This window comes from Fulmarus glacialis, unplaced genomic scaffold, assembly GCF_000690835.1.
Source record: "Fulmarus glacialis isolate BGI_N327 unplaced genomic scaffold, ASM69083v1 scaffold31713, whole genome shotgun sequence".
In the NCBI taxonomy this organism is placed as follows: Eukaryota; Metazoa; Chordata; class Aves; order Procellariiformes; family Procellariidae; genus Fulmarus; species Fulmarus glacialis.
The window spans coordinates 4633-23473 of NW_009205340.1; the positions used below are offsets into that span (position 1 = coordinate 4633).

Genomic DNA, 18841 nt, shown 5'->3' on the forward strand with positions numbered 1-18841 from the left:
ACGGCTGCCCGGCTCCCTGCAGCACAGCGAGTGCAGGCGGGGACTCTCCATCGGGAGAGGAGCGGCCCGTGCCCTCAGAGAAGGGGGTGAAAAGTCCCTTATTGACCAGCCTCCCTCAGCCCGTCTGGTCTGGGGCAGGCTCTGAGCTTCGCAGTGGTGTTATATCCTCAGCCCTGAGCAGCCCGTCTGAAGAGAAGAGAAGGCATTAATGAGTGTCCCTCTCTCTACCCATCCTTTGATCCGTAGTGGTATTGTCACATAGCGCCAGATAAAAAGATGTGCTTCACGTGGAGTCTCTCCACTCCTGGGAGATAAAGATGTGCTAATTCCCTTTATTCTCATGCTGTTTTAAAAGCTTTCTGCTCTAGAAGTGCTCTGGTTGCCTAGTTTGTGAGGTCCTTAGGGACACTTCCTGCGCCCGTCGGGCTCCGGGGCTGGCAGAGGAGGGTGGGTGCGTGGTGCAGAGCGGGCTGGGTCGCGTGTCTGGTGTGGGGAGTCCGGACGGGTCATGGGGGGTACGGGGGGCCCCCCTTGTTTCACTGCTGCGCTGCCTCGCCCCTGATGTATGGCTAAGAAATGGCGAGGGCTTTTTCTGGATATAAAGCAGGTTGTAGCCCATGGAGGGCGTCCTGATTTTATGGAAGTCAAGTCAAGGCGAAGCCGCTGCTCTTTATCTCCTGCTCACGGCTCTGAGAAAGCTCTGCTTCCCCCAGACACGGCTGGGAGAGGCCCTGGGAAGGGCTGACGGTCTTTCTGGTGAGGGAGAGCAAAGGGGGGAACTGGGGGTGCTCAGTGCATCCTTTTCACCCGAGTCGCATCCGCCCGCAGGTAAACATTACGGGGTTTACAGCTGCGAGGGCTGCAAAGGCTTCTTCAAGCGCACGGTGCGGAAAGACCTCACCTACACTTGCCGCGACAACAAGGACTGCTTGATCGACAAGCGCCAGCGCAACCGCTGCCAGTACTGCCGCTATCAGAAGTGTCTTGCGATGGGGATGAAGCGAGAAGGTAAGGTAGAGAGAGCCTGACCCAAGCAAGCACCCATGGGTGCTGCAGATACCTTTCCTTTGTTAGGAGGCTCCAGCAGGCTCCTGCCTGTTGGCAACGTGGCAGCACCATGTGCACCAAAGCCAGCATGAGACTTGCCAAGGGCTGCCTGCGCCGGGATGCCAAAAATGTGCGTGTCTCATTTATATTTGGCTTTTGCACTACAGCCAGGGCCTCTTACGGGGTCCAAAACAGCGCTAGGTCCCAGAATGGTACCCAGAGGATGGATGGTTGCACATTAGTAAATGAGCCAGCACCCAGAGGCACCGAGCACAGCACTGGAGAGCAGGGGGGCAATGAAAGCAGACAGTGCTCGCAAGGTCGTTTGCTGCCCTGGAACTTGCACTCCCCGTTTCGCACCGGTTGCCATGTGGTGGGAGCAGCGATGACAAATAGACCGAGCTCTTCCCTTTCCCTGCAGAGCCCCATCAAACAGAGGTGTGAAAGCTGCCGGGGCTGAGCGCATTTCGGGTGACAAATGCTGCCACCTGGCCTGGCCCTTCTTTCTCCATGCAGCACGGGATGTGGCATCCTGGAGAACTGGAGCTGATTAGGGGGCATTGGCAAGACAAAAGATCACGTTTAATTCGCTGGTTACTAATCACCGTGCTGCCGGGGAGGTGAGAGGCTCCTGCGCGTGTCCCAGCTGCGCGCTGTTTGTAGTGCAGACCTCGCTCAGGAGGGGCAGGGAAACTCGGTGAATTATCGTCTTTCTCGTAAGAGTCCGCTGCTCGGGCACCAGTGCTCTAACTCAGTAGCATTCCCTAGCAGTAGCAATAGTGGATTTTTTTCTCATTGGGAAGAAGAAAGAAATTCATTCTCGTAAAAGATATCTCTCCCCTTAGTGGAATTTAAATTCAGGATCTAAAACTCCCTGGCAGTGCCTCTTTTAAATGCTCTTTTTAAATGCTGACTGCGTCTGTTTTAAACTGCTGGCAGAACAGGCTTTTACCAGGCATGATGTGAAAATGACCCCGTGGTGCTGCTCAGTTCTCTGCTGCCTTCTCCCCTTACATCTTCAGAGCCACACTTGCCTCCCTGACCGGCCGATAAACCCGTCCCTCTGCCGAGTGGCTCTGGTTGCGGCGAGCAGCGCTCCAGCCCGGGTCTCTTTGAAGAGCACTTAGTCTTGTCTAGAGCATTGATTAAATAGGGCAGCGCCGGAGCTGCGCCGAGTGTTGAGCAGACCCCGCCACGCTCAATTTACGGGGTTACCTAAGGATCCACAACGCGCAGAGTCTTCAAATGTCAAAGCCGTCTCTGCTGGAGGTGCGGGGGGGATTGCAGCGGGCTGGGAGGCGAGGGCACCCAGGGGACCTCCCTGGCCCTGCAGAGCTTAACCTTTCGGTGCTGGGAAATGAAGCTTTCTGGCCCGAGCAAGGGTGGGCTGCACAGGAGGCAGCGGCTCAGTCAGGTGTAGCTGTAGGCAGAAACCTCGTTGGAGAGAGCACGTGGCTGGAGGGAGTAGAAGAGATGATAACGCGTTGCTTTTGATAGAAACACAATGCACAGCTGGGACCTCCAAGGAACATCACCGGGCAGAGCTTGGGGTGCTCATGGCCCCTTCCCCGCACTCACCCAAAACAATACAGGTTTGATAGAGGGTTTCTCTGTGACAAAGAAAAGCTGCTCCTGGGAGCCATCACCACAGAGCGGTTGCTCTGAAGGTCTCCCAACTCTTCATCCTCTGCCTTCTCCTCGCTCCTGTCTTTCTTGTCCTGTTTGCATCATTTCCACCTCGGTGGGCAAGAGGAGACCTCTTAGTCTTAAAAGGAGAGATTGAGACATTCAGAAAATGCTTCTGAAGATGAGTGGTACAGTGCAGGCACGGTGCTTCGTGTGTGAGGCGCTGGCATTGCCCTGGATGCTTTGCAGATGGGCAGAGCCATGGAGCGTGCTGGATCCCGCGGGAGGTGTGTGGCAGAAGGAGGAAATGGAGGGAGGAAAGTCTAATCTCCAGCCCTGGGAGACTCAGGTGCCTAAAAAGAAGCCGAAAAGTCTCCTGTGTGTTCAGCAGCAGCACTTGCTTTTCAGGGGAGAAATACAGGTGTAGATAGATGTGGAGCATCCCGTTACCCTGGCATTGCCTCCGAAGCCTTGCACTGGCAGCTGGAGACCCGCTTTCCTTTCAGACCCCTCGAACATCTCAGCCAACGTCTGTAGGGAAGGGAACATCAGCAGTAATGCTTAAATCTGTAGCCTGCACTGACATCCTGTGATCAGGTACCTGCTTCATGCCTACCGTTAACGGTGATTGCATGGGCAGCACCACTAAAATTATAGGTCCATTAATTAATTTCTAAATGGTGGTGGAATTCCCCAGGGAGCACGTACGGTATGAGGACTCTATTAATTCATCTTGATTAACATTATCACAAGGAATACCAAATGAATTCATAACGATCAGCCAATTATTTAAAAGTGTGACAGATGGGATCTTCGTAACTCTAGAAGTGCACTCAGGCGGTGCTGGCTGATCTTCTGATGCTGGCATTGCATGAGGAGAGCTTCAGAGAAGGGCAGAAAGCTGATGGATCGGCAGTCCGTAGATGTTTGGGGTATGATCCCCATGTAAGTGGCATAACTCCCCTGGTCCCCAAATAAAGCTCTCTCTTGTTATAAGCCTAAAAATTCAGTGTCTCATGGCAGGTTTGGAGATGCCTTAGTGTTGTCCTAGACCTGAAAGTGAGAAGTTGGATCTCGCTAAGCTTTGGCTTTGAGCAGCTCTTGAGTTTCATGTGTGATATCCACTTGATTTGTCAAGAAAACCTCTCCTTCCCATTGCATTCATCCCAGCTCACTAAAGCTCTCTCTTGTTATAAGCCTAAAAATTCAGTGTCTCATGGCAGGTTTGGAGATGCCTTAGTGTTGTCCTAGACCTGAAAGTGAGAAGTTGGATCTCGCTAAGCTTTGGCTTTGAGCAGCTCTTGAGTTTCATGTGTGATATCCACTTGATTTGTCAAGAAAACCTCTCCTTCCCATTGCATTCATCCCAGCTCACTGCTGCTGCCCATCCGCTTTGCCAGGCAGGAGCCTTATCCTTATACTTACACCAGTCCCGCTGCCTCCACACCGCCTCTGTTTTGGGGAACAGTTTTGGGCTAAATCCTGCATTGCTAATTCCTTTTGTCTAAATACTCACAACATAGCTGGCTTTTTATCCTCTAGTGTAAACTGTTGCATCTTTTAAGTGACAGAGCCAGGGTAATGGGCCTCATTTCCCTAAAAAATACCTTGCTCTCAAGACCTAATTTATAGCTACATAAAGGCATAGCTGCTTCCTGCTGGGGAAGTCTCTCTCCTGTAGGCTCAAGTGATTTGTGGTATTTGTGTGTCATGGAAGTACAGTAAAACCTTCTAAACTAAGTACTATAGCTCTGGTGAGAGAAGAAGGCGTCCTGCGTGATTGGGAGCAGTGCTGCGACCTGCAGAGTGATGCTGGGAAGAAGAGGGGTGAGGGCCATGTTCGTACCCAAAAACCTGCATCAGAAGGGTGAAAGAAAATGGCTTTCTTATGTAGCTAAGAAGATGGCTTAAAGCAGTAAAGGCACCAGGACCTCTTGGGCAGCTGATGGAGCTCTGGAAGGGTTTGATCCGGACACCTGGGGAATCTCCAGGTGAACATGCCAAGAGCAGACCTGGAGGGATGGACCTTGACCACGTGCTGGCCAGGACAGATGAGGCAGTGTACCCATGGAGCAGGGAGGCAGGGGGTGGCCACCGGGTACTGTTGGAAGGACGGGGGATTGCTTCAGGGCTACGAGGCTTTGCTTTTGTAATCAGGTCTCGGGGATTTTGGCTTAAAGGGGTGAAAGCCTGCAGAAGCAGATGATTCCTCCTAGTGCATGCATCGCTTCTTGCTGCTCCCTGTTAAAAACATTTAAGATAGATCCTGATGCCGTGTCCACAGTGAATGAGCCTCATGATCTCTGAGGTATTGCAGCTCTAATAAATAAGCAACCGGGAGCATTTTTCCCCTATGAATTACTGCCAGCTGTGTGAGGCTTTGGTTTTTGTACTCTGTCTCCCACTAAGTACCGGATAGTCAACAAAATTAAGATTACCATCAGGGATCTTGACTAATGCAGGGATTATTATCATGGGGGTGGCTGTTTGCATCCAGAAGCATAACTCTTTCTGCTTGATCTGTTACTCATTAGGGTCTAAGGTGTCTGTGTATCGGCAGCCTTGTATTTTAAAGGGAAGAAGTGGAAACTGCCTTTGAGTTAGAGAGGCAGAGGTCTTGTGAAGAGGTGGGAGTAAACACCGAGGGTCTTGGGATAAAGGCATCTTGCATGCCGTGCCGTTAGCTGGGGTTAACTTCAGAGGTGAAGGGGGTCATCGGAGACTACAAACTCCCCGGCCTCGCGTTGCAGCGCATCGCTATCTCGTGTGACGAGGTCCCGGCCCCACCATTGCTGGCAACGCCGCCGGATCGCACAGCAAGCAGGAAATACCAGCGAGGAGCCCTTTCTCATGCTCCCGCCGGCCGCCCTTGGACGGCTCACAGGGAGCAGACGTTGGGAACCGGCGCAGCCTGGCCCCGCTCCGTCTCCCGCCTCTCCTTCCCCCAGCGCTGCCTCCGGACATGAGCGGCTCCTTGCGTGAGCCAGACTGTCTCCGTTGGACCTGCTGGGCTGCCCAGTTTGTTAACAAGGCTACCACTTGCCGAGCTGAAGCCTGCAGCCCGAGCATGCTGCGGAGCACTGGCGGCGGCGTTTGATGCCGACCAGGTGAAATGGATGTTGATGCATCTCTGCCGGCAAGCTTGTAGCCCATCTGGAGACCAGAAGTCTGTCCTCCCGCAGCGGCTGCGGCTCGGGCTGCATAACTGACCCCCAAGATCGTTCCTAAATCCAGGCGCAGATACGTAACAGCAGTGGCCTGGGTACGGCACGGCTGCAGCTTGCCTCTATCAGCTGCCGTGACATGATCCAGAGTCGTGCTCAGAGGATCCAGGACATCTTCTGTCCGGTTGCATGCCTGATCTCTGACTCCAAGACTTCATTAAACTTCACAGCCTGAGATAATTTTTCCTCTTCCCCTGCGGTTGTGGGTTGGTTTTTCCCCTCTCACTTGCACTGCCGTCGAGCTGAGGGGTTTAACCTGGGAGGGGTAACTTGCAGCATTGCAGGGAGCGACTCTAGTCTGCAGCTCGGAGACCTCCGCCTGTCTCCAGGGAGCTGCTCAGATAAATCCCTTAGTCCAGAGGGACCGAAGTTTCCCCATTTTAACTTGGAGTGACTTGGAGCTCAGCTCCTGCACTAACACAGCAAGCGGGGAGTTGTGCCTGTTCCCCTCCATGGCTGTGCAGACCCCCGCATCCCGGCTCCCGGAGCATCTCTTGGGGCCAACAGGAGCAAGAGGAGTCTGGGGAGAAAGAGCAGGAATTCAGGTCTCCAACTCGCTGTCCAAATGAATGTAAAAGCAGGCAAGTGGCCATACCCCAGTGAAGGGGCAGAGTTGAAGAGCACAGTTATTTTTAGTAGTAATTTTGGAATGGAAAATGTCTTTCAGCTTAATGAGCTTGTTTCTTATATCCTTTTAAAGTGCTGCTCTTTAAACCAGCTGGTTAAATGATGCTGGGTTTGTTTTTTGTTTTTAAGGATACTCTTAGGTTGAGAAAAAGGGTTTGGTTTATGATTTTCTCTCATTGCTTTAGCAATGTTGCTGTTTGCTTATACTTCACAGTGTCCGGCTTTTGAGAGTGAAGTGAGCTAGTGGGTTTTGCTTTTGTTTTCCAGAGCCGTTCCCCATGTGGATTGACTGCATGCAGAGATTTCAATCCACTTTTTAACACTCCATTTCACTGAAGTTACATTTTTTTAACATCATGGCAGTATTTTGCCTATCTTAAAAAAATGCTGTATTCAGTTGAAAATGTTGGAGAAAAACCCACCATTCATTTATTGTATCTCGGCTTTTGAGGTTGTTTGCAGTAGTAGAAAGCTGCATCTTTGAAAAAAAAGGAGGCACACGAAAGCAAAGCAGAAGAAACACTGTCTGAATTATTTTCCTCAGCTATTGTGGCATTTTCGATATAAACAGGTACCTCAGGCATAAGCTCTTCAAGATGCCGGTGATACACAGCTAAGTTGTAGCTTCATAAAAAGGCAGCAGAGCCTAATAAATTCCACCGCTAGTGAAACGGAAATCCCCAATAACCCTCCACCCAGCACTTCATAAATAAAGCAGCCACCCACTTGTAGGCTCAGAGAAGACTGAGCAGGTTTGGGTCTTGGAGGCCACCAGAGCCTCTGGGCTCTCCGGGAGGAGGGTGGTGCGTCCTGGTGATGCAGGGGCATGTCCCCAAAAGGCATCCAGGTTGGAGCGGTCTGAAAAGCGTCATCATCTCTGTTTGCTGTGTGGATCCCTGCATCTGCCAGGGAATGGCAAGGAGCAAAAGGGATGAAGGCAGGAGGGGATCAAAGCGTGCTAAGAAGAACGGGAGAGCCATGGCCAAAAAGTGCATCTTCTGTTCGCCCATGGCTGTTGCGCTGCCCGAGAACTGGGCTGAGCATCGGTGCCTGCTGCCCTGCCCCGTGCCCAGGGACGCTGGATCTGTCCCCCAGAGGAAACCCCATTCAGTCCATTTTTGGTGGGAGCGAATCATCCTTCCCCCTCTTCCCCCGTGAAAAGAAACAAACCCCAGCCAGTCATCCACGCTGTTGTTCTTGGAAGGATGGATTTTCGTCTCAGAAACAAGTGCTCATCTGTATTAACGCTGGGTAAGTGGTAATTAGGAGCTGCCGTAGCCTCCACATCTCTCCCAGCAAACAAACAAGCCTGCGATGCTCCTACCCACAGGGGCTCTCAGAAATGCTTCTGCCTCGGTGGAAAATCCTGTCCCCTTTGTGCCTCTTCCTCCCCTCGTTAACATTCCTCCGGCGCAGAACTGCGGTGCCCGCTGAGCGCGGCAGTGCCCGTGGCGGGTGGCTGTGCCGTGGTGTGGGGGACCCAGCTGCGAGCACCCGCGTTGCATCTATGACCAGGCTTTAAGAACAGAGCATGCACTTGATATCTTTCTTTTTTCAAAATCTAATTAGTCTGCAGATCACAGCATCAGGTTTCTCTCCGCAAGCCCAAGGCTTAAAAAGGAAAGAACTTTTGCCAGAGGATTGGGATTCTGGGGTGTTCACACAGCTCAAAGAGCGGCGACTTAGTGACGTTCATCACGAGGCTTGCGATGAAGTGGCAGGAGTCGGGGATGCTGCACTGGTTTCTCAGCAGTGTCCTCCGAGTCCTCCCTAGAGCCTCAGCGAGCAGCTTGTTCTTCTCCAGCAGCTGGAAAGTTCATTACTCAACCGCAGCCACCCGCTCCGGTTGGTTTGGGCACCTGAGCTAGGTTGGTTGCTCACTTTGCAATGGATTCAAACCCGCCTGTTTAGCCATCAGATGCTGCACCATGAGCAAAGGCAAGGCGTCCAGTGTTGATGTGCACACCGGCAAAGGATGGATCTGACATTTTTGCACATCAGCCCTTGGACCCGGGCAGCTGGGGCTCATCTGCAGTCCATGGGACGAGACATTTTGGTTCTTAAAGAGGGAGAGGTCACCGAGAAGTGGTCTTGACACATGGGGCTCTGTATCTTGCTGTACCATGGCCTGGGGAAGTGCAGATGGGCTGGAGAAGCTCGAGATGAAAAATGACAGCAACCAGCCTTAGGCGAGTACAGGCCAAATCAAGCGGAATAACACGAGAGCCTCTTCATCAGGTGCCATGGAAAACACAGGCTTCTGTCCTTGGCTCGGCTGAGACATAGCTGGAGGAGGTGGGGCTGCCTCTCAGAGCTCTTTGACTACAACATCTTTTTTTCTTCTCAAGTGGATTACAAGGTTTAAATGCTTCCCTTATGTTAAGAAAAATCAGACTAGAAAACCTCTCAACCATGTGAGTCTCCTTGAAGAAAAATAAAAGCATCGGCACAGCCATCAACACAGAAGAGAGCATGGGGAAGCTCATCTCTGAAAACACAGCGAGGCAGACAGGGCTGGTGTAACGACAGCTTGGGACTGCTTTGCCTCGCAGGAGAGTGTTTTCTGGGTTGCAGCAAGCAGTATGCCTGGCTCGCCTCCTGCGTTTAAGATGAATGGACCCACACCGATGATCAAACGCTGTGCCACCCTCATGATCAGAAAAATCAGCATCGTTGGGAACAGCACGATCCTAAGAGTGGATCTTGTCTAACAGCTGCAGCCTGAACGGTGAGGTGGAAGGACAAGGACGCGGGCTCCTCTCGATGGCTTCCCCGCATCCATCCGAGACAAGCCCCATAGTTTGTCCAGACGAGCCCGTCTGCTGAGGCAGTAATTGAGCGCGATGGGAGATGGGAGGGTCAGGCTGGCCTTGCAGAGCCCTTGCCAGCTCTTCCCTCCTCCCTCCCAGCCCGCAGCAGCAGGGATGTGTTCTCCAGCCTTTCACCTCGTTATCACTTATCGCAGTAAGAGCAGGAGAGCCCAGCTGAGGTTTGGAAAGGTCCTTGTAGGTCACGCTGTCAAGTGCCTTGTTATCACAGGTCCTCTTGAAGAGAAGCTGGATGTCTCCTTACCCACCCAGCTAAGCAGAAGGGCGCAGTGCGGAGGGGGGCATCGATGACGAGCAAGAGAAGGGAGCTAGCAGCAGAACCAGCTCCCCTGAATTGCCACACTGTGTCCTGGCCTTGCTAATCCTGCAAAGCATCATGTGTGAGACAGGAGGGAGAAGTATCTTGTGGCCTTTCTAGAGTTGAGAATATTTATTTTTTCTTAAATATACATTGATTGTGCCACAAGGGAGAATTTGGGTTGGAGGAGCCAGTCGGAGAACCCCTCTGGTTTTTTGTCTTTAGCCTGTGAGTTTACAACTTACATGAAAGGAAGAGAAAAATCCAGCAGAAGCAACAAGAACCAAATGATATAATGATCTTTGTTTCTAAATTTTACTGTGTTACAGGGATGGAGCACCATCCATCCCGGCCCACAAGACTTCTGGGAAGCCGAGAAGAACAAGGTATTCCCATTTCAATATTACCAGACAAGCTGCCATGCAGCTACTACGTTTGTATTTCTCTTTTTTAAAAGATAAATAAAAGGCAAAGCCACAAAGAAACCCAGCTCCCAAACCAAATCCATTTGAAAAATGTATTTTTGTCATCTCCACCGTGGTTTATTTGACTAATCCCCAGTGGGAGTGGGGAGTGGACTCTAGAGATAAGGTTCTAGGTCTTTATGGTGAGGGATCTCCTCACTACTGAAGATTTTCCTTCACACAAACATCCCATACTGCATGATTTAAAAAAAAAAAAAAAAAGCTGATTTTCTTGAATACTTGCTCCTTCTTTCCTTCCCCCTACCCCACCTGCTATTTTTTCCTACATCTCGAGAAACACAGTCCCCGTTCTTTTCTGAAATGGCGATGTGTCCCGCAGCATCTCTACTAAGAAGGAGCAGCAGCTTGTTGGGTCCTCAGCAGGTCTGGGGAAATACTGATCACAGTAAATTGCAGACATCTACCACTGGGCTTATGCCAGTGGAGATAAGAGCCAAGGAGGACTCTGCTAAGAAGCTGTATGACTGGCAGCTCTTAGACACTTTTGCCCGCTCCTTGCACCTTGGATGTCCTCTCAGTTCTCCTGAGCTTCTGAAGCACCGGCTGCAAGGATGGCTGCACCTGCGGGGAAGTCCAAGTCTTGGAACCCACATATATACAAGAGTCTTGAATGCCAACTGCAAGTCCCTGCGCCTTTCAGGACAACGTGCAGGGCTTCCACCCCTGGAGCTATATGATGCTTCAGGGTGAATCTGAAACTGGGAAAGTGGATACACTAAATTTGAAACTAATTCAACCTCTGGATCCTGAAGAGGAACTTTGGGAGTGCCACCCCTGAAAGAATGAGGTGACAGTAAGATGACCATTGGAGGGGAGTTCGTGTGTGCACTGCCAGCTGTACCGCAAGGCCAGGCACAGAGCTGTTGCTCACATGAAGAATGAAGCTGTTCCCACTTCATTCCTCGAGCTGCCTGTAGGGAGAGAAAATAGCTTCTACAACTGAGTCAACATCTAGAGGAGTCGCTGCCTCACAGGCATCCCCGAAAGCTACATCCAACAACCAGGGCTGGGCAGGCGTCCTGCGTCGTTTCCAAGTGAGGAACAGGTCGGGTTCATAACGACCTGGTGACGCGGGTCCTGCGAGCAAGCAGCAACCGAACTTCACGTAGTACAATCACCTCATCCTGCAGATGCACGCCTCGGTGAAGACCTGGGTGCATGAAGCAGCCTGTTAGGGGGAAGGGAGGATAACGGTGTCTCTGAGCTCAGCGTTGGGAAACAGTCACTGCTTTCCTGCAGCCCAGAGAGCCAGGGACAGGGGATGAATGGAGATCATCCAAGCTGCGGGGGGGATGGCAAAGTGATGCCAGGCTTGTCCTGGCTTTGGAGAGGGCTGTCTGGTCTTGGAAACACAGGGGTAGCAAAGCAGGTAACGCTCTCCCTGGCAAGGGCTTGGTTTATCTTTGGACCTGACATGCTCGGTGAGAATACGCCATCTGCTCTGCCTGGTGTGTCATTGCTGCCGGCAGCCAGCCGGGCAGGGGCGAGTGTCGAGGGTTTTGCGTGGGGCTAAGCAGGGCTGGGATGAGCCAGCTTTCCGCTGACCAGCTCCGCAGCGAGCAGCAGCACCAACTTTCTGGTGTAGCAGCTCAAAGCACAGATCGATAGAAATAACTACTTACATGTATAATCTCTTTCCATCTGTCTCTTCCATCTATCGTTTATATCAGCTAAATTCAGCCTGATCACTAGCAAATGCTGTCGTGATGACCTGTAAGATTCACTTTCCTATAACGCTTCAAGTATCTGATTCTTCACCCCCAAGAATGTGACTGTTGGTTTTGATGAGGTTGAGATTTGCAGATTTAAGGCTTTAAGTAGCCACTGTCTCCCCAAACCTCTTCAATGCTTTCCCACAAATCCCAGTATCCAGCTAAGTCACTGGCGGCTGAGCAAGAGGATGTGTTTTTTGGACTAACACCCCTTCCCGGCGGAGTGGTGGATCTCAGAGCAAGGAACCACGCTTTGCACCTTTATCCTTGAGACCTGCTGCGACTGTGCATCAGGTCTTTGGCATTTAAGTCATTTTATAAAATCCCATTTGTTGAGGGTTTGCCTTTCTCTTAGGCTTTTCTGTTATTTAGTAGGTGTTTTATCTCTTCTAATGTGCCCAAAGGAGTTTTGGTGCATCTGTGCTGTTGAAGAAGGGTTGGCATTAAGCAAAAATTTCTAGACATTGGATGATTGCGAAAGCAGGAGTAGGAGTGGGGGGAGAAATTTAAGCAGGATTTTATGTTAGCCTGAAAAGGTGATGAGAAGAATCCGTGCCAGACAAGAGCCAGACGGACAAAAGCTACGACACAAATCTGAGCTCTGACAGCAGCAGCTCACCTGGCTCTGGCAGACCAAGCAGAAAACCTTGCGTGGGCCTCGGAAGCCTTTGCAGCCCATAAACTTAAGAGCAGTTTGCAAAAAATAACCTCTTGCTTTTTGCATAACAGCTTTCACGTGGAAGGAGTCTGAACACTGTTGATGTGCAGCAAACAGCAATGCTGCACCGGCGGCTGCTGCAGGAGGGGAGGGCGAGCAGTGGAAATCAGCCCCAGGCCTTCGCGTGCTGGGGTGGAGCTGGGTTAATGGGATCAATGTCCATACAGGATTCTTTTAGCATGTGTCTTAATTTCCTGTTTTTTAAGAAATAAGTTTTATATTCTAGGTTTTATTTTTGCACTTGGCATAGACCTGGTCCCACTGATTGCCTAAAAAGCCTTATTGTGTTACAGACAGCTCTGATTTCCCTAGAACAATACCTGTGCCCCTGCTGCTTTCTCTTAACGTCGCATAACCAGCTTCAAATTCAGCAGAGAGGTGAAGTGTTAGGATAATTGTCAATAAATAGCAGGCCTTTTACATCACTGAATGTCTCATTCAGTCCTCAGCAAAGTGCTGGGTAAGTCCAGGGAGTTGACTTTCATGACCAGTAATGGAAACTCTGTTTCTTGGGCTGTTCCCAGCTAGACTGGGCTAAAATGTAGTGTGGGAAACAATGGTGTGTGGAAAAGTGTCTGATGTAGGGTATGTAACATTGTGATTGGGAAAGAGATGGTTACCGATGTAACTGTCTGCATAAAGCTACTTTCCAGGTTTAGGGAAAGCATGCGTGCTGGTTTCAAAGGGAGATCGTTAATAATAATGTTATTAGCATCTAATAAGTGTTTTTCATCTATGTACTGCTCAGACATTAACTCATCAGCATGTGACATGCTTCTAGCTAGATTACTCCTACCACACAGGATTTGGGACAGGTCTCTCCTGTCTGTTTAGAAGTTGCCCAGAGACAAAGACAGGATGGTGGTTTGCATAGAGCAAACCTGCAGCAGGTCCTGCTGCCAGCTCCTGTCCCACGGTAGCACCGTCCTGCCACGGAGCCTTGCAGCAGCCGTTAGCATCACTGCTGGACCAGGGAACTAGATGCGTGATGTGACCTCCACGGAAATTCAGCACTAACAGGCTCAGAAGACGGTTGAACTCTGGATTTACGCTTTAAACTGATCGATTTCTCTTTTCTTTAGGATTCCCTTATGCTATCGCTTCACCCCTCCATTTCCCTCTCCCGCGGTGACTCGTTGTGTTGCTTCCTTTGCTTTTCACCATTTATCTTTAACCTTTTTGTTTCCAGGACTTCTCCCTCTGCAGAAAGGGGAGTTTCCCAGCAGGGGCCAGGTCTGAGCGGGAGCCTCCCTCCCCGGGGAGCACACACGGAGCAGCTCTCCCAGACCAGGGCTGCTCAGCGCCTTCCCCAAACCTCACACCCCCTTGGACTATCCAAGCCCGAGACCCACTGACCACAGTGGTGGAAAAGTCAGGTGGGAGAACAAGACATCAGATGTCTGTGTGATCCTACAGGTCTGAGGATGCTTTAGGTTTTCATGGGTAAATAATGCCTGTAGCTCCGTGGAGCTTCGGGGTCCCAGCTCAGCCCGAGACACCATGGCCGGGAGCCCTAGACTGACACCGTCCCTTCTCTGTCCACTTCCAGCCGTCCAGGAGGAGAGGCAGCGGGGGAAGGACCGCAATGAGAATGAAGTGGAGTCGACAAGTAGTGCCAACGAGGACATGCCCGTGGAAAAGATCTTGGAAGCTGAACTCGCAGTGGAACCAAAGACAGAGACGTACATTGAAGCAAACATGGGCTTGACGCCGAGCTCGGTAAGGCTCCCTTGGCCCTCAGAGAGGGGTTATCTTATGGGAAAAGAAAGAAGTAGAGTTCAGAAATGCAACTTCTTAGCTCTGCTGTAGATGCCGTGTGTGAGCTTAGATGAAAGCGTGAGGAAAGCAAACCCCTCTGCCCCTGCGCAGCCACCAGCACTGGTACTTGTCTGTCTCGCTGCCATAGCAAAGGAACAGATGCTATAAGGCGTAATTAGAAGGGCTCACAGAGAAGATTTTATTTTAGTTAACAGCCCTTAGTGCTAAACGGCAGGAAGACACTCCATGCTCTGAAGAGTTCAGAGTCCAATCAAGCCAATAAACAGAGCTGTGCGGCTGAAGTGCAAAGAGATAAGAGTTGTAAAATTGGGGTGTGACTTTTCAGATGCAGAATTATACAGCTGCTTGGCTCTAAGAAGAGAAAACCTGGAGAAGATTGCTTTCCCAAGTTCCTTTCCCAAGCTTGCATTATAACTGGACCTGCTCGAAGCAACCAGGCTCTAAGAGGACCTTGTGTAAACAAGAGATAGCTGACAGGGAAATAGGAAAAGAGTGAGAAGCTGTGATGAGGGAAACTGTCTTGGTCCCTTTCCTAAGACATTCCCTTATCAGCAGGTTATAGCCTTGCTTAGAGAAAGCCTCCCTGCAAAGCAGCTACCTCCAAATGTGAGAGCCGGCCTATGCTCTGAAATTCTGTTTCTAGGATAGACCTATGCAAAGCCCTCATAAAGAGCCCTATTGCAGAGAAGGTACTTGCTGCCCAGATTAGGCAGCATTTACGATGCAGTCCCCATTCCTCAATAGCCCCTGTTCCTGTGAAAGTAATGGGAATAGAGGAATGCTTCTAAAAGGTAGGACTGCAATTGAGGCAACTAATATAGCAGTAGGGTCAGGGGTAGGGCTAATTACCCCCGTCCCTGGGTACACTGGGGCAGCCCTGGGATACTGAGGGACTGGGAAGTCTCAAAGCAAAGAGATGGAGGAGGAAAGGAAAAGAAATAAATTGCCTTGCGCCATTGTGTGTGTGCTTTTGGGGCCAGGGTCAGCTGCACATGTTTAATTTCTCATTTGCCTTATGGCGATGCCTTCTGGCAGGCACGCACCATCCCACGGTGTGCTCTGTTTGCAGGAGGGGGCACTGCCACTGCAAGGTGTCATCAGGGCTGCAGAGGGTATAAACTACCCCAATACCCTGCTGGCTAATGCCAGGCTGCTGGGGAGGGGAGAGGCTGGAGTGGTGAGCATCTCCTGGCTGCCTAGCAGTCCTTCAAGGGGGCACAGGGGTACAGCTGGGGCTCTGCGAGCGTCAGGCTGGCTAACCTGGGAGAGCAGGAGCATATGCTGAAATAGCCCTCTGCATTTCCTATTGCTCTGTGCTAGGTATCTATGAGGTTGAGATGATGAAATGCAGCTATTTCTGGGAAGTGGAAGGACTCTGCAGTATTTATTTTCTGCTACAATAATACTTTATCTCTTTCTTTGTATGAGGCTTGGAGGATTGAGCAGGGAATACCTGCTCAGGAGATCTCAGAGTCAGGCTGCTCCTTGTAGGAGTCTGAGTCTTGGGATGCTTTTTTTTGCCTTTACCTACAAGGACGCTTTATGGCTGGCTTGCTAGGTGAGGTTTTTCAGTGCATAAGGCTTCCTGCTAAGGATAGAGCTGATTTCTCAGTGAAACAATCCAGAAGCAGATACAGGGCCATGGTGCTCCCTTGCATTTGAGAGCCCAGTTGCACCCTGCAGGCAGCGATGCCCTCCGACCAGAGCAGCCGTGAAGCTTGCAAGGAGCTTTTTTGGAGGAGGCAGCTCAGCCGTGGTTAGCGAGGGGCTCGGAGAGGCTCTGACGGCTATCAGGATTAAAAATACTTCAGGGGAGTTGTAGCCAGCGTTGTGCTGACTTGAAAACAAACCCTAGAGAGTGAGCTGAAATAAATGGCTTCGTCTGGCATTGCATCTCCTCAGCCTCTTGTAGCAAATTGAAAGCTGGTTCCTGCATAATTCAACACGCATTGCTGTGAACAAGGATGTGTGTTGCATCTAAATAGAAGCAGGAGGCTTGTTGAAATGCCCTATTATTGTCAAGCGGCTTCTGTCGATGAGGTGGCATTTGTAGCAGGTTTAGCAGATGTATGAGATCAGCAGCTCGCAGTGACGAGGCCACCGGATGAGGCGAGGGAAGACGGAGGAGCTGCCCTCCTCCCAGCCCTCCCCAGAGAGCCCATGTGACGGGAAGGCAGACAAATTCAGTCCCGAATAGACACGGGGTAAAACACAAGCTGTTTCCTATTAGCCTGGGATGTTGGGTCCCTTTATTTGCGCCCCTGCACCTTAGTCCATCTGCATTGAATGCTGCCAGTGAGCTGGAGAGCTCCAGCGCTTGCAAGGACGTTTCCACGGGGCTGTGCCAGGCTGGGACGGAGGTGGCAGGGTGCTGCAGGAGTTAACACCCTCCTCTCCCAGATGCTGTCATGTCTGTGACTGTCACCTTGTGCCATGGGGCCCTGGCTGCTCTGAGAGCGGAGATGCCAACTCTGGTTGAGGGAGGTCCCTCTGCTTTGCCAGGCTGGCACTGGCACTGATTTCTTCCACCCGTGACAGTGTGGGACCCAACTGTGGGGCTTCAGCACAGTCCTCGGAGCTGGTAAAAGGGGAGGGCAGGGGGGCTGCAGCCCGTGAGCTGTTCCAGCAGCCTTGGTATCTAAACACGTTGTTGTTGGTGAAGCGTGCTGCTCCGAGTATGTGACCAGGGAGGGGACCCATGGCTCTGTCCTGACACCTGGATTGACACCAGAGAGGATGGGGTACGTTCATGCTTTGAAGCCCATGACGGGGAAAGGGGAGTACAGTGGGGTGTGATCCCTGTGGGTGGCATGGGCAGGACGGGGAAGGATGCTGAGCCAGGCAGAAAGCAGCCAAGACAGAGGGATGTGCCCCTGCAAATCTGTTCTTCTGCCTTGGGTGGTAGGAGAGTGCCAAGACTAGGGTTTCAACGACCATCACTAAAACACTCACTTGAAGTAATTGCCTTGGTGAGCCCCTGATAACAGCTCTTCAGCTGCTGCAAATAGCTGCTAATTGTGAAGGTTTTCTGGCTTCTGACCGTGGCAAAGGGGATAAACCCTTTGGGAGGCTCCCACAAACTGTAAGTGAGCATGGCTGCAGGATTCCTCCACGCTGCGTGTCCCAGCAAGCCCCCAGACCCCGTGTGATCCCTGTCCCTCGGGAGCTGGGCACTGGCCGTATGCCCTCAGCAGGTACCTGTCCCCAGGCAGTACGACGGGGTGCGAGGATGGGTTTGCCTCTGCCCCGTGTCCCCGGCAGCTGCGAAGCTGGGCTCCTGCAGCATAAGCACCACCTCGGATGGGCTCCTGGCCACTGAAAGGCAAAGCTTGTAACTGAGAGGTGTTATCCCCATTAGCTCTTAATTGGCCTTTGAGCAGCTGGTTTCAAGTCACCATTTTCTAGAAGATGTCTCCAAGCTCCGGTTTTCCAGAAGGATCAGGTGCCTGCGTGTCCTTTCATTCTGTCACACTGGGGCACCGTGCCCTTGCTATTTACTGCAGGAGGGGATTTGCTTACCGTGCACGGGGAGGATTTCTAGCACCGCTTTGCAGATCCCCTCCTGGAGACAGGCAGGGCCCTTTCAGCCTGCAGCGATGATACTTTTAGCTGCCTCTCTATGGTGATTAAGTTCTGCCAGGAAACACCGTGGTGGTTCCAGGAACTGGAATCTGAGGTGTAATTAAAGGCTGGGCCCCTCGCGGAGGCTTTGTATGATGCACCGAAGGCTGGGTACAGCTTGTGCTGCCTGCAGAGCAGTGGTGATACAGCCTGGGCTGGGAGACCCGGAGCCCGGCTTGCTGCATCAGGTCGAGTCCTAGAGACGGTACCAACCCGCCCAAAAGCAACCCCTAATAAAAGCTTTGGCAAAAACATCTAACTTTCCTAAAATACCCCTTTCATGGGGCTGTGCAGGCACTTGTTCTGCTGTCAGGTTCTGCTGGAGCATGGGGTCTCCTGTAAGTCGTGTCCCGCTCCGGGGCGTGCAGGGCTCCATCCCCATCCCGCCCCGCGGGAGCCGGGATGCCTGGCTGCTCCGGCTTGCTGACCGAACTCGGATGACTTGAAGTTGGTGATGTTCCTATAGCCTGGGCCAAGGGTGTCCCTTCTCACCCTTCCTGCAAATGCCTCTGAATACTGACATTCCCCGTGTTTCCAGTGAAACGCTTCACCCTGCAAAGCCCCTCCTCACACCCAGTTTAGGGTTTTCCTGTTTTCAGAAGGATATCCCATCTTTTCTCCCTCTTCCGGGGAAGAGCCCAATCCCTGCTCACATCTCCTTCCCCAGGGAAGAGCCCCAGCTCCCCCAGAGCGAGACTCCCCTGCCCTTGCACCCCTTGGGAGCTGCGGAGCATGTAACGATGCTCCCTGTTCCTCAGCTGCGCTGCTGAACGCGAGCCCATTCCCATCCATCTCTGCATGCAACAGGTGAAAATACTTCGAAGGCGGGTGCCCCTGAGCTTGCCAGATGCTGGTTATTTTAAGCCTGGAGAATGG

The 18841-nt window shown here is 51.7% G+C and overlaps 1 protein-coding gene across 1 annotated transcript in view; it reads left to right on the forward strand.

The window, feature by feature from the left end:
* Positions 1–18841, forward strand: part of LOC104075026 (retinoic acid receptor RXR-alpha) — a 28121-nt gene that overhangs the window by 227 nt on the left and 9053 nt on the right. The window contains exons 2-3 of the mRNA XM_009575367.1: positions 829–1008; positions 14115–14284. Coding sequence (XP_009573662.1) covers positions 829–1008; positions 14115–14284 — 350 coding nt within the window. The remainder of the gene's footprint in view (positions 1–828; positions 1009–14114; positions 14285–18841) is intronic.